Below are 12457 nucleotides of genomic sequence, written 5' to 3'. Positions count from 1 at the left end.
ATTAGCTGATGCACCACTTTAAAAGCTAGCTAATGAGGCTTTTTGTGAATTTTAAAGCATTTATGTAATAATTTAAAAAAAGTCACAAAGCACCTAACTCTTTTCGCTACAATACTTCTTTTGTCAATTGGCCTGGACCCTTTACTGCTGACACGGAGCCCTGCCAATCCATTACAACTGGTCTGCCGACGTAACCGTCCGAGATGGTTTCAACAGGCTCTTACGTTGCTACGTTGCCGGATGCCCATCTGCTAGCCCCGGCACGCTAGCTGTCTAAATCACCGTGTCTCCAGCTCGCCTAGCATAGCAGCGACTACGGAATTGGCTCCCTGACTCATCTAGTGCTACTCATTGGACCCTATAATCACTCGGCTACACATGGTCTCCCTAATGTCAATATGCCTTGTCTATTGCTGTTTTGGTTTAGGTATTGTCTTATTTCACCGTAGCCCTGACCAATATGACTTAGAAAGACCTTTTGTTCCACCCCCCACACATGCGGTGACCTTGCCTGGCTTAACTGGTGCCTCCAGAGACGAAACCTCTCTCATCATCACTCAATGCCTAGGTTTACCTCCACTGTACTCACGTCCTACCATACCCTTGTCTGTAGATTATACCTTGAATCTATTCTTCCGCACCCAGAAAACTTCTCCTTTTACGCTCTGTTCCGAACGCACTAGATGACCAGTTCTTATAGCCTTTAGCCATATCCTACTCCTCCTCTGGTGATGTAGTGGTTAACCCAGGCCCTGCAGCCCCCAGCACCACTCCCATTCCCCAGGCGCACTCATTTGTTGACTTCTGTAACCGTAAAAGCCTTGGTTTCATGCATGTTAACATTAGAAGCCTCCTCCTTGTTTTATTCACTGCTTTATCACACTCCTCCAACCCTGATGTCCAAGCCGTGTCTGAATCCTGGCTTAGGAAGGCCACCAAAAATCCTGAAATTTCCATCCCTTACTATAACATATTCCGACAAGTTATGACTGCCAAAGGACGAAGTTGCAATCTACTGCAGAGATAGCCTGCAGAGTTCGGTCATACTATCCAGGTCTGTGCCCAAACAATTCAAGCTTCTACTTCTAAAAATCAACCCTTCCAGAAACAAGTCGCTCACCGTTGCCGCTTGTTATAGACCCCCTTCAGGCCCCAGCTGTGCCATGGACACCATATGTGAATTGATTTCCCCCCATCTATCTTCAGAGTTCGTACTGTTAGTTGACTTAAACTGAGATATGCTTAACACCCTGGCCGTCCTACAATCTAAGATAGATGCCCTCAATCGCACACAAATTACCATGGAACCTACCAGGTACAACCCTAAATTCGTAACCATTGTCACCCTCTTAGATATCACCCTGACCAACTTGCCCTCTAAATACACCTCTGCTGTCTTCAACCAGGATCTCAGCGATCACTGCATCATTGCCTGCGTGCGTGATGGGTCCGCGGTCAAATGACCACCCCTCATCACTGTCAAACGCTCCCTAAAACACTTCTGCGAGCAGGCCTTTCTAATCGACCTGGCCCAGGTATCCTGGAAGGATATTGACCTCATCCCGTCAGTAGAAGATGCCTGGTTGTTCTTTAAAAGTGCTTTCCTCACCATCTTAAATAAGCATGCCCCTTTCAAGAAATGAAGAACTAAGAACAGATATAGCCCTTGGTTCACCCTAGACTTGACTGCCCTTGACCAGCACAAAAACACCCGGTGGCATTCTGCATTAGCATCGAATTGCCCCTGCGATATGCAACTTTTCAGGGAAGTCAGGAACCAATATACTCAGTCAGTTAGGAAAGCAAAGGCTAGCTTTTTCAAACAGAAATGTGCATCCTGTAGCACTAATTCCAAAAGGTTTAGGGACACTGTAAAGTCCATGGAGAATAAGAGCACCGCCTCCCAGCTGCCCACTGCACTGAGGCTAGGAAACACTGTCCCCACTGATAAATCTACGATGATCGAGAATTTCAATAATCATTTTTCTACGGCTGGCCATGCTTTCCACCTGGCTACCCCTACCAACAGCTCAGCACCCCCTGCAGCAACTTGCCCAAGCCCCCATCCGCTTCTCCTTCACCCAAATCCAGACAGCTGATGTTCTGAAAGAGCTGCAAAATATGGATCCCTACAAATCAGCTGGGCTAGACAATCTGGACCCTTTCTTTCTAAAATTATCCGCCAGAATTGTTGCAACCGACTATTACTAGCCTGTTCAACCTCTTTCGTATCGTCTGAGATCCCCAAAGATTGGAAAGCTGCCACGGTCTTCAAAGGGGGAGACACTAGACCCAAACCGTTATAGACCTATATCTCTCATGCCCTGCCATTCTAAAGTCTTCGAAAGCCAAGTTAACAAAAAGATCACCGACCATTTAGAATCCCACTGTACCTTCTCTGCTATGCAATCTGGTTTCCGAGCTGGTCATGGGTGCACCTCAGCCACGCTCAAGGTCCTAAACAATATCATAACCGCCATCGAGAAAAGACAGTACTGTGCAGCTGTCTTCATCGACATGGCCAAGGCTTTTGACTCTAAGTCACCGCATTCTTATCGTCAGACTCAACAGCCTTGGTTTCTCAAACGACTGCCTCGCCTTGTTCACCAACTACTTTTCAGTAGAGTTCAGTTTGTCAAACCGGAGGGCCTGTTGTACGGACCTCTGGGAGTCTATGGGGGTGCCACAGTGTTCAATTCTCGGGCCGACTCTTTTCTCTGTGTGTGTATATATATATATATATATATATATATATATATATATATATATATATATATATATATATATATATATATATATATAAATAAATGATGTCGCTCTTGCTGCTGGTGATTCGCTGATCCACCTCTATGCAGACGACACCATTCTGTGTACATCTGGCCCTTCTTTGGACACTGTGTTAACAAACCTCCAACGAGCGTCAATGCCATACAACACTCCTCCCATGGCCTCCAACTGCTTTTAAATGCTAGTAAACCTAAATGCATGCTCTTCAACCGATTGTTGCCCACACCCGCCCGACTAGCATCACTACTCTGGACGGTTCTGACTTAGAATATGTGGACAACTACAAATACCTAGATGTCTTGTTAGACTGAAGACTCTCCTTCCAGACTCACATCAAGCATCTCCAATCCAAAATTAAATCTAGAATCGGCTTCCTATTTCGCAACAAAGCCTCCTTCACTCATGCTGTCAAACATACCCTCGTAAAACTGACTATCCTACCGATCCTTGACTTTGGCTATGTTATTTACAAAATAGCCTGCAACACTCTACTCAGCAAACTGGATGCAGTCTATCACAGTGTCATCCGTTTTGTCACCAAAGCTTCATATACTACCCACCACTGCTACCTGTATGCTCTTGTTGGCTGGCCCTCACTACGTATTCGTTGCAAAACCCACTGGCTCCAGGTTATCTATAAGACTTTACTAGGTAAAGTTCTGCATTATCTCAGTTCACTGGTCACCATAGCAACACCCACCCATAGCACATGCTCCAGCAGGTATATTTCACTGGTCATCCCCAAAGCCAACACTTACTTTGGCTGCCTTTCCTTCCAGTTCTCTGCTGCCAATGACTGGAACAAATTGCACAAAAAATAAAATAAAAAAAATAAAAATAAATCACTGACGCTGGAGACATATTTCCCTCTCTAACTTTAAGCATCAGCTGTCAGAGCAGCTGACTGATCACTGTACACAGCCAATCTGTAAATAGCACACCCAACTACCTCATCCCTATGTTATTTATCCTCTTGCACCCCAGTATCTCTACTTGCACATCTATCACTCCAGTGTTAATGCTACATTTTAATTATTTCACCTCTATGGCCTATTTATTTCTTTACCTCCCTACTCTTCTACATTCACACACTGGACATAGATTTTTCTATTGTATTGACTGTACGTTTATTTCTGTGTAACTGTTGTTTTTGTCAAAAATGCTTTGCTTTATCTTGGCCAGGTCGCAGTTGTAAATGAGAACCTGGTTAAATAAAGGTGAAATAAAAAAAAACAAGGCGTCATGATTCAGAAAGGTTATGTTAACTGACTGATATCTCATAGAACAAAACATAAGATCTCCTAAGCTTGACTCCATACCTTATTTTCGCCATTTAACCCAAAACCCTATTCTTTCCCCATTCATTTTCCTCATAGGCTACCTCTGCTTCCTTCAACCATGCGTAACTAATTTCAGGGTTTAAGGACTACAAGCTGGGGAGCTCTATGCCCGATCTGCACAAAACTTTATATGTGGCATCTATGGACAAAGGTCTCAACGCAATATTTACCTAAAACAACATGACCAATAAACAGTCCCGTGGTCATGGTATGGCACAAATGCATATAAATCAGTCAAGGATATTCGTATTGATGCAAGAACATACACATGCAAGAACATTCATATCGACCACATGGTGGCGCTACTTTTTAAATGAATTCTTTAACTCTTATTCTACCAAGTTAGTTCACTGAACACATTCTGATTGACAGCAACGACCTGGGGAATAGTTAAAGGGGAGATGAATGAGCCAATGGTAAACTGGGGATGATTAGGTGACCGTGATGGTGAGGGCCAGATTGGGAATTTAGGCAGGACACCGGGGTTAACATCCCAACTCTTACAATAAGTGCAATGGGATCTATAGTAACCACAGAGAGTCAGGACACCTGTTTAACATCCCATCCAAAAGACAGCACCCTACACAGGGCAATGTCCCCAATCACTGCCCTGGGACAATGGGATATTTTTTTAGACCAGAGGAAAGGTTGCTTCCTAGTGGCCCTCCAACACCACCTCCAGCAGCATCTGGTCTCCTATCCAGGAACCAAGCAGGACCAACCCTGCTTAGCTTCAGAAGCAAGCCAGCAGTGGGATGCAGGATGATATGCTGTTGGCACATGTTAATATCTCTTGATCTGTTCGACTCAACAATGCTGAAATTTGGTACACATCCTCAGGGATACGAGTCTAGCAAACCAACGTGATCTCAGACACCACTGGCACGATTTTGACAAAACTTGGGTGACTGACTTGCCTTAGAGATCAGTCATTTACAAAATTACACTGATTGGCCCAAGGAGGGCCCTGCATCATTCGTAGGAGATAACATGTTTACCTTTGCATGCAGTTAACTTAATTATAGGTTCTTTACAAGGTTGTGTTCATTGCAGCCTACAGCGAATACCCATCAAACGTGATTAGTCTTCCCTGCTCTGCCCATTTGCAAAATTTCTCACCAACTGAGGTGAGCATGGCCTTCTATGCAAAATAATTGTCACTAGTGAATGAAGATCAGAAAATGCTTTTAATCCGTATACACACAAAATGAACAAATTATCAAAAAGCAATATTTTAATATGAAAATATATTTGCAATATTCTAAAAGTATTTTATGAATATATACCAGTTATCAAATTTCCCACATGCAGTGCCTTCAGAAAGTATTCACACCCCTTTACTTTTTCCACTTTTGTTGTTAAAGCCTAAATTAAGATTATGTCACTGGCCTACACACAATACCCCATAATGTCAAATTAGAAATATGTTTGAGTTTTTACAAATGAACTAAATATGAAAAGCTGAAATGTCTTGAAGTCAATAAGTATTAAACCCCTTTGTATGGAAAGCCTAAAGTTAATGAGTAACAATGTGCTTAAGACCATGCACAATAAGTGTTTAACATTATTTTTGAATGAATACCTAAGCTCTACCTGTACCCCACACATACAAATAAAGACAGTGCTCAACATTTTTAAGAATAATGTGTAAATATTGTACAATCCAGGTATGCAAAGCTGAGACTTATCCAGAAAGACTCTCAGCTGTAATCACTGCCAAAAGGTGATTCTAACATGTATTCACAGCCCTGAGTCAGTACTTAACTAGATATTTCTGTATTTCATTTTTAATAAATGTGCAAACATTTCTAAAAACATGATTTCACTTTGTCATCATGGGGTATTGTGTGTAGATGGATGAGAAAACAACTAATGTAAACCATTTAGAATTCAGGCTGTAACAAAATGTGGAATGAGTCAAGGGGTATGAAGGCACTAACTGAGTAAAATAAAATATAGAATACCCTTTTTGTCCCTTATTTAAGAAAAATACTATAATATACATTTACTCTGGAAAGGCTGAACAAGGTTAAGACGAGTGAAAAAAAACAGTGATACATATATTGAAAGTGTAATGAATTCATTCACGTAAAGTGCATGCACAATCTACTTGAAAATACAGTGAAATCATAGCATTTCCCTATCAAAGTAGGATGGCATGGAATTATATCTTGCACCGGTGAATCATTTTAAGGCACACACACCCACAAAGCACAGGTAGTTAGTCAAACACATTTTAAAATATTTGCATGTAGCCAGGGGGTTCAAAGAGATGCTCTTACTGCCATACCGTGAAAGACTATTTCCAAGTTTAAAAATACCATTCCTAACATGCATCAACCTCATAACAGACAAAAAATAAGCTACAGATCAGGGGCAGGGGGTTGGGGCAGAGCATATAAGAAAGAGTAATGTCACAAGCATACAGTAGGTGGGGCAGTCCCTCATTTTGGAATTTACCTTAAATAAACAAGTGGTAAACAAAAAGTACAATCAATGACAACAATGGGTGCGTTTAGACAAGCAGCCCATTGAGTTTTTACCACTAATTGGTCTTTTGACCAATCACATCTTTTCACATCAGGTCTTTTTTTCAGAGCTGGTCTGATTGGTCAAAAGACTAATTAGTAAAAAAAAAAATTATCAGAATTGGGCTGCCTGTCTAAACGCAGCCAATGAGACACGAAAATCTTCATTTCGAACCTGGAATGTTCCTCAATCTTATGCTCTCCTCTGCTAGGTAAGGAAAATTGAGGATTGATCGAGAGAATAACATCCTTTGCTTATGATTTAAAGTAACTGTCCAGTGAAAATCACACTTCTAAAAGTTAATATTCTCATACCCAAATAATGTTGCTGACTCATCCTATACTCGTATGGGCTCCCGAGTGGCACAGCATCTCAGTGCAAGATGCGTCACTAGAGTCCCTGGTTCGAATCCAGGCTGAATCACATCCGGTCGTGATTGGGAGTACCATAGGGCAAGCGCACAATTGGTTGGAGAAAGAAAAAAAAAAAGAAAAAAACCTGAATCTCAAACAGACCATTTACAAAACGCTTGCCATTTCCTTATAGAGGATGAGCTGGCCAATCAACGGTCTACTCGGATTATAATTTTTTTATGACCAGTATAGTGGCGAGTCGTCGTCTAACGTGACTTCACCATTCATTTACTGTATTCAGGGTTCACTCAAACATTGTTTTAAGTGTTGTTTTACCATTGACAGTTAATTTCGGGATTATCGATTCGCTCTCCTTAAAATATAAGTAATCTGATGTATTCATTAAGGTCTCAATTGTTTAATCAAACTTTGCCACCAGCTCCTAATATCAGGACATAAAAACTAGAATCTGTTTCCCTAATTAGCCTAGTGCACGTGCGTACTAGACCCGAGCTCAGTGATGCCAACTTAGCAATTTTGTTGCTAGATTTAGCAACTTTTCAGACTACCCTGGCAAAAAGAAATCCAAACCAGCACCTAGCAACAAATTTAGCTACTTTTAAAAATGTATTTGGAACTTTCAGCAACTTTTGAAAAGTGACTCAAACGCTAAAATGCATTTTCCCTCTAAATGACAAAACCGATTTTCTCTGTCACACACTCAGTCACAAAAGTGGCTGCAAAAGTGCATTGTGAGTGACGTCAGCAGCAGGCACTCAGCTCGTGCAGAGGCAGCAGCAGGCCAGCAGCAATTCCAGCAAATTGCAAGTCATTGTTGGCTGACTGCAGCAGCAGTAGTAGTATGCGTTCGAAGAGACAAACATAATGAATATAGTTGGTCACAAATGTTTGATCTTGAACAGAACTTACATCAATCAACATGTCTCAATCAAAATTGTACAGCCAGAAGTACAGAAAAGAGTGGGAGTCTGTACCTGAATTTAAAGGGTGGCTGAAGCCAGTAATTGGGTATGATTGTCAGGCATACTGTGCGTACTGCAAATCAGACATGCTTGCAAAAATGTATGACATCAAAACTCATTGTGCTACAGCAAAGCATATAAATAAATCAAAACCGTACAACCCCACAACGCAGTCTACATTACCACAGTTGGTTAAGAAAGTGGATAACTGCATTGTTCGCTGCTAGCATGCGACCATTTAGGTATGGCTTGCAAAGCTGCCCTTTCAGATTCTGTGGCAGCAACAAACTTCCAAATGCACCGCACCAAGTGCACAGAAATGATTAGGGGAGTACTGGCTACTTATTTTCTCAAATGGGTAACATCAGATGTGGGGGATGAGAAGTTCAGTCTCCTTTTGGATGAGTCCACTGATGTCAGTGTCTCGAAATACCTGGGTGTGGTGATTCGGTATTTCAGTGCTAAAAAAAAGAACCGTTGTGTCCACATTTCTTGGGCTGGTTGAATTGGAGGGGGGCGATGCCAGATCAATAGCAAAGGCGGTAGTTGAGTTTCTTGAGAAGTGTAACCTTAAAAAAGATCATCTTCAGGGTATTGGCACTGATAATGTGTCCGTGATGACTGGGGGGCACAAGATTTTAAAGGAAGAATGTGCATTGCCCAATTTGATACTAATCCGCTGTGTGTGCCAGTCTTTACAATTGGCTGACAGTGCAGCATCCAAAGAAACCATCCCTAGGAGTGTTGAGTACTTAATCAGGGAAACCTACAACTGGTTTTCGATTTCCCCAAAACGGCGCAAGGCGTACAAAGCAGTGTATGCCACCATTAATTGTGGCCAGAAACCCCTGCAGATCACCAAAGTGTGTGCCACACGTTGGCTATCGATTGAGCCTGCGTTAACTCGTATATCGAGCCAGTGGGAAGAACTGAAACTCCACTTTAAGGTGACCAAGGCCAGTGAGCTTTGCTACATGGCGGATGTGCTCCACGCCATGTACAAGACCAACTATGTCTACCTGACATTCTTGAAATCAATCCTGTCCGACGTACAAGTTGCAGTGAAGTCATTTGAGGGAGAGCAAATAGATCCTGTCATGCTTTTGGACAATCTGGTACACCTCTTAACATCAATTTGCAGCAGAGTAGTCAACCCTATGGCAAAAATTGATGTCCTGAAGGATGCCATTGATGGACATCTCAGTCCATCACCATACCTTGGGAACCTTTTTGAGAGCACGGTGTACCAACTCAGTCTTGCGCCAGAGGACAAAAAGGTCATTCGGAGACGGTGCAGCAACTACATTGTTGCTTTAAGCAAGGAGCTGCAAGCAAGGCTCCCAGACAACCTTGAAGCCTTGCGAAACATGGCCTTGTTCAGTGTTAAAGAAATGTTAAAGCACAATAAAGGCACCATTGAAATTATTAAAGTAGCTGAACTACTGGAATACCAGCCCCAAACAATTGATAAAATTGTTTCCCAATGGAGAAACATCCATCTGTTTTGGTGGGACTCAACTGAAAATACAGTTGAGTTTTGGAGTGAAGTTAATAACTACACGGACTCTTCCGGGTCAAATCCATTTGAAGAACTGTGCAAAGCTGCACTCGCTGCCCTCTCCTTGCCACACTCAAATGCGGAGGTTGAACGGCTGTTCAGCCAAATGAGTGTGGTCAAGTCAAAGTTAAGAAATAGAATGTCACTGCACACAACTCCATACTCCTGGTGCGGTACGGACTGAAGCTGGCTGGTGATACCTGTTACCAGCATAAACTACCAAGTGAAGTTCTGCAGTAGTTTGGCACCACAGCAGCATACAGCTTTAAGGCCACTCCATCCTCTACTGCTGGTTCCAGCTCCGTGACAATGCAGTTGGACAGTGAAGATGAAGATTTCCTTGCCAATCTATGATTCATCATATTTACAGTACGTATGCAAGGAGTGGACTTTCTGGAACTGGCGGAGACACACAGCTGATGGTGGCAGTGTGTACTGCAGTGTGTGCGAGAACAGTGGCAATATCTGGAGGAAACCATTGAGCAGCTAGCCAGCCAAGCAGCACAACAACCTGGAGAGAGATGCCTAGCGCGCACACATTATTTGAGTTAAGTTGCTTGTTCAATAAGATAGCATATATACCTTGTTATTAGCTTGTACCTATAATTGTTGATCAGTTAGGTTGCATGTTAACTACCAATACACTGCTTAAAACTATAATTGTTCAGAATGTGTAGGTTTACTAGTTGAAAATAAAAATAAAATGTAATTGTTCAATAATGTGTAATTGTTTAATAATTCAATGTGTTGTGTTTAAAAAATAAAATATCTGATCATATAAAATGTGTTGTGTTTATATTACTTTTACAAATAAAAATATGATAATAAACAAATAATATCTAAACTAACAAATGTCAAATCATATTTTTCGCCGAGATGGCTAGTCAATTTGAGTAACGTTATTGTGTATTCTACGTAATGATGCAGTTTTACGTTATACGTAATGACGTCATAACGCAATTACGTCACAACGTCATTTAGCAACTTATCGACCTTCCTCTAGCAACTTCCCCTGAAAATGTGTTGCAACACTGCCCGAGCTTGTTTTCCCCGGTTTTCCCTGGCTAAACTATGCTAGTTTTCATCCTCATTGCCAAATTTCATCAATACTGCACCCTCCCCTTAAACTCCTTTGCTAGTTTTACAATTAGGTAACTCAGGAATTTGCTGTAAAGAAACGTAAAAATGATTTATAGTCTTGACTGGTTCGAGATATCTGTCGTAAAACGACAGTTGCGAAGGATATCATTGCTAGTTAACGCAGATCCAAATTCAGGTTTGATATTCACCGTCCTCTTTGGCGTAGGATCAGCTGGACGTTTCTGACTGGTCTTGGAACTGCGACAACGGGCAGCTTCTCCCACCTTGGCTCGATGGGATATGTAATGATTTTGACCCATCATCTTTTTTTTTAAATGACAGATTTGTTGATTAAATCGTCATCACTCAATACACCCACACTATTCTGTTGTTGGTGTGGGCGTATTGAGTATGTTAAAAAGCTTTTTAACATACTTAAATAGTTTTCCTTCCAAAATGTTTTAACTTACATTGTAATTAATTATAGGTCATATTTTATAGAAAATCTGGAAACACTGGACAGTTACTTTAAATAAAATCAAGGCTTAAAAGACATACCAGTAAAAGTAAAATGGAGCTTTGAATAGCAGTGTAAAATACATTTTCCATGCAACAAGTAGTATTAGAAAATGTGTAAAGCAGCAAACCTTCAGAAAATGACATACTAGGGTTGTAAAAATCCAGTAACTTTCCCCAAATAGCTGCGGTTTTCCATAAAACCCGGTTGGAAGATATCCGGAATCAGGAGGAAATCCGGCTCCCTCAACAGGATTTCTGGAAAACCTGGGGATTTTGGGAGTTAACCGAATTTTGCAACAACCCTAGTTTTACTGATACATAAACTACTGGATTTTTTTACATTTCGAAATCTAAGGGTCTTTTAAACTGAATTTGCATACCGTCTCTGGAACTTTTTTTCCATTAGAACTGTTTCCTATTAACCCCATTAAAGGACAGTAGTCTAATCCCAATAACCTGAGGGTGTTAAATTAGCATATTGAAACAATTTAAAATCAGTAACTGATCAAGTGATACATTGACTGAAGTAATTAAGCCTCAAGAAACGTAATCAAATAAACCATATTATTAAAAGTACAATTAAATTAAATCATTTTGTGAATAATATCAGACCCACATTCCTGGTTTCACTTGCTTCATGACCACAGAAAACATCTTCGAATGTAATTGATTGTGGCGCAAGTCCCATTAGCCAAGATCTAGTGCTTGGCGTGAGCATCCCATTCATGTCAGGGGTTCCCGTTGGTTTCGTGAGTTGCCCTCAAAGGCGAGGTTGTCATAATGGGGCTGGAGGATGTCCACCTGGATTGACCCTGAGCCAGGATGGTGCCCCAACGCTGCAACACGAACATGATTACCAGTCAGTCAAGCCCCACATGTGCTGCTAGAAAACCGTACAAAAAAACAGCCTGCTGATCAATAATTACTTTGGCAGTCACTCATACAGATGTCAATGGATAGGCAAGCTAAAGAGAGATGGAAAGGAGGCCCTTTAACCCCAGACAGTAAGAACAATGCTGATTGTTTGATCAGGACTTTGTAGTGGAGTTGTTGATATCTACTTGCAGCAATCAAACTAAGTAAACAAAAATAGAATCAGAAAAATTAAATAGCGGGAATATCTAACCACTACAATTCAAATATGGGTGGCAAAATTCACATGGTATGTCTTGAGCAAGGTCTTCAGCACATATTATCGAGTTAACGTGAAAGCCAGCATCTCCCAATGAACCCACACAGAGGTACCACTACCAACTGAACTAAAATACTCCCCCGTATCTCTATAGACATTGCTAATGATGTGAAAAA

At 41.4% G+C, this 12457-nt stretch overlaps 1 protein-coding gene across 1 annotated transcript in view; it reads right to left on the bottom strand.

Annotated features, from left to right (window-relative positions):
• Window positions 1–5295: 5295 nt before the first annotated feature.
• The window catches only part of LOC106603300 (E3 ubiquitin-protein ligase RNF128), a 36099-nt gene continuing 28937 nt past the window's right edge, over window positions 5296–12457 (bottom strand). The window contains exon 7 of the mRNA XM_014196804.2: window positions 5296–11985. Within this exon, the coding sequence (XP_014052279.1) occupies window positions 11873–11985 (113 nt within the window). The 3' untranslated portion in view covers window positions 5296–11872. The remainder of the gene's footprint in view (window positions 11986–12457) is intronic.

The sequence above is a fragment of the Salmo salar genome, chromosome ssa04 (assembly GCF_905237065.1).
Source record: "Salmo salar chromosome ssa04, Ssal_v3.1, whole genome shotgun sequence".
NCBI classification, from domain to species: domain Eukaryota; kingdom Metazoa; phylum Chordata; class Actinopteri; order Salmoniformes; family Salmonidae; genus Salmo; species Salmo salar.
This window is presented reverse-complemented; position numbering and strand designations above follow the sequence as displayed.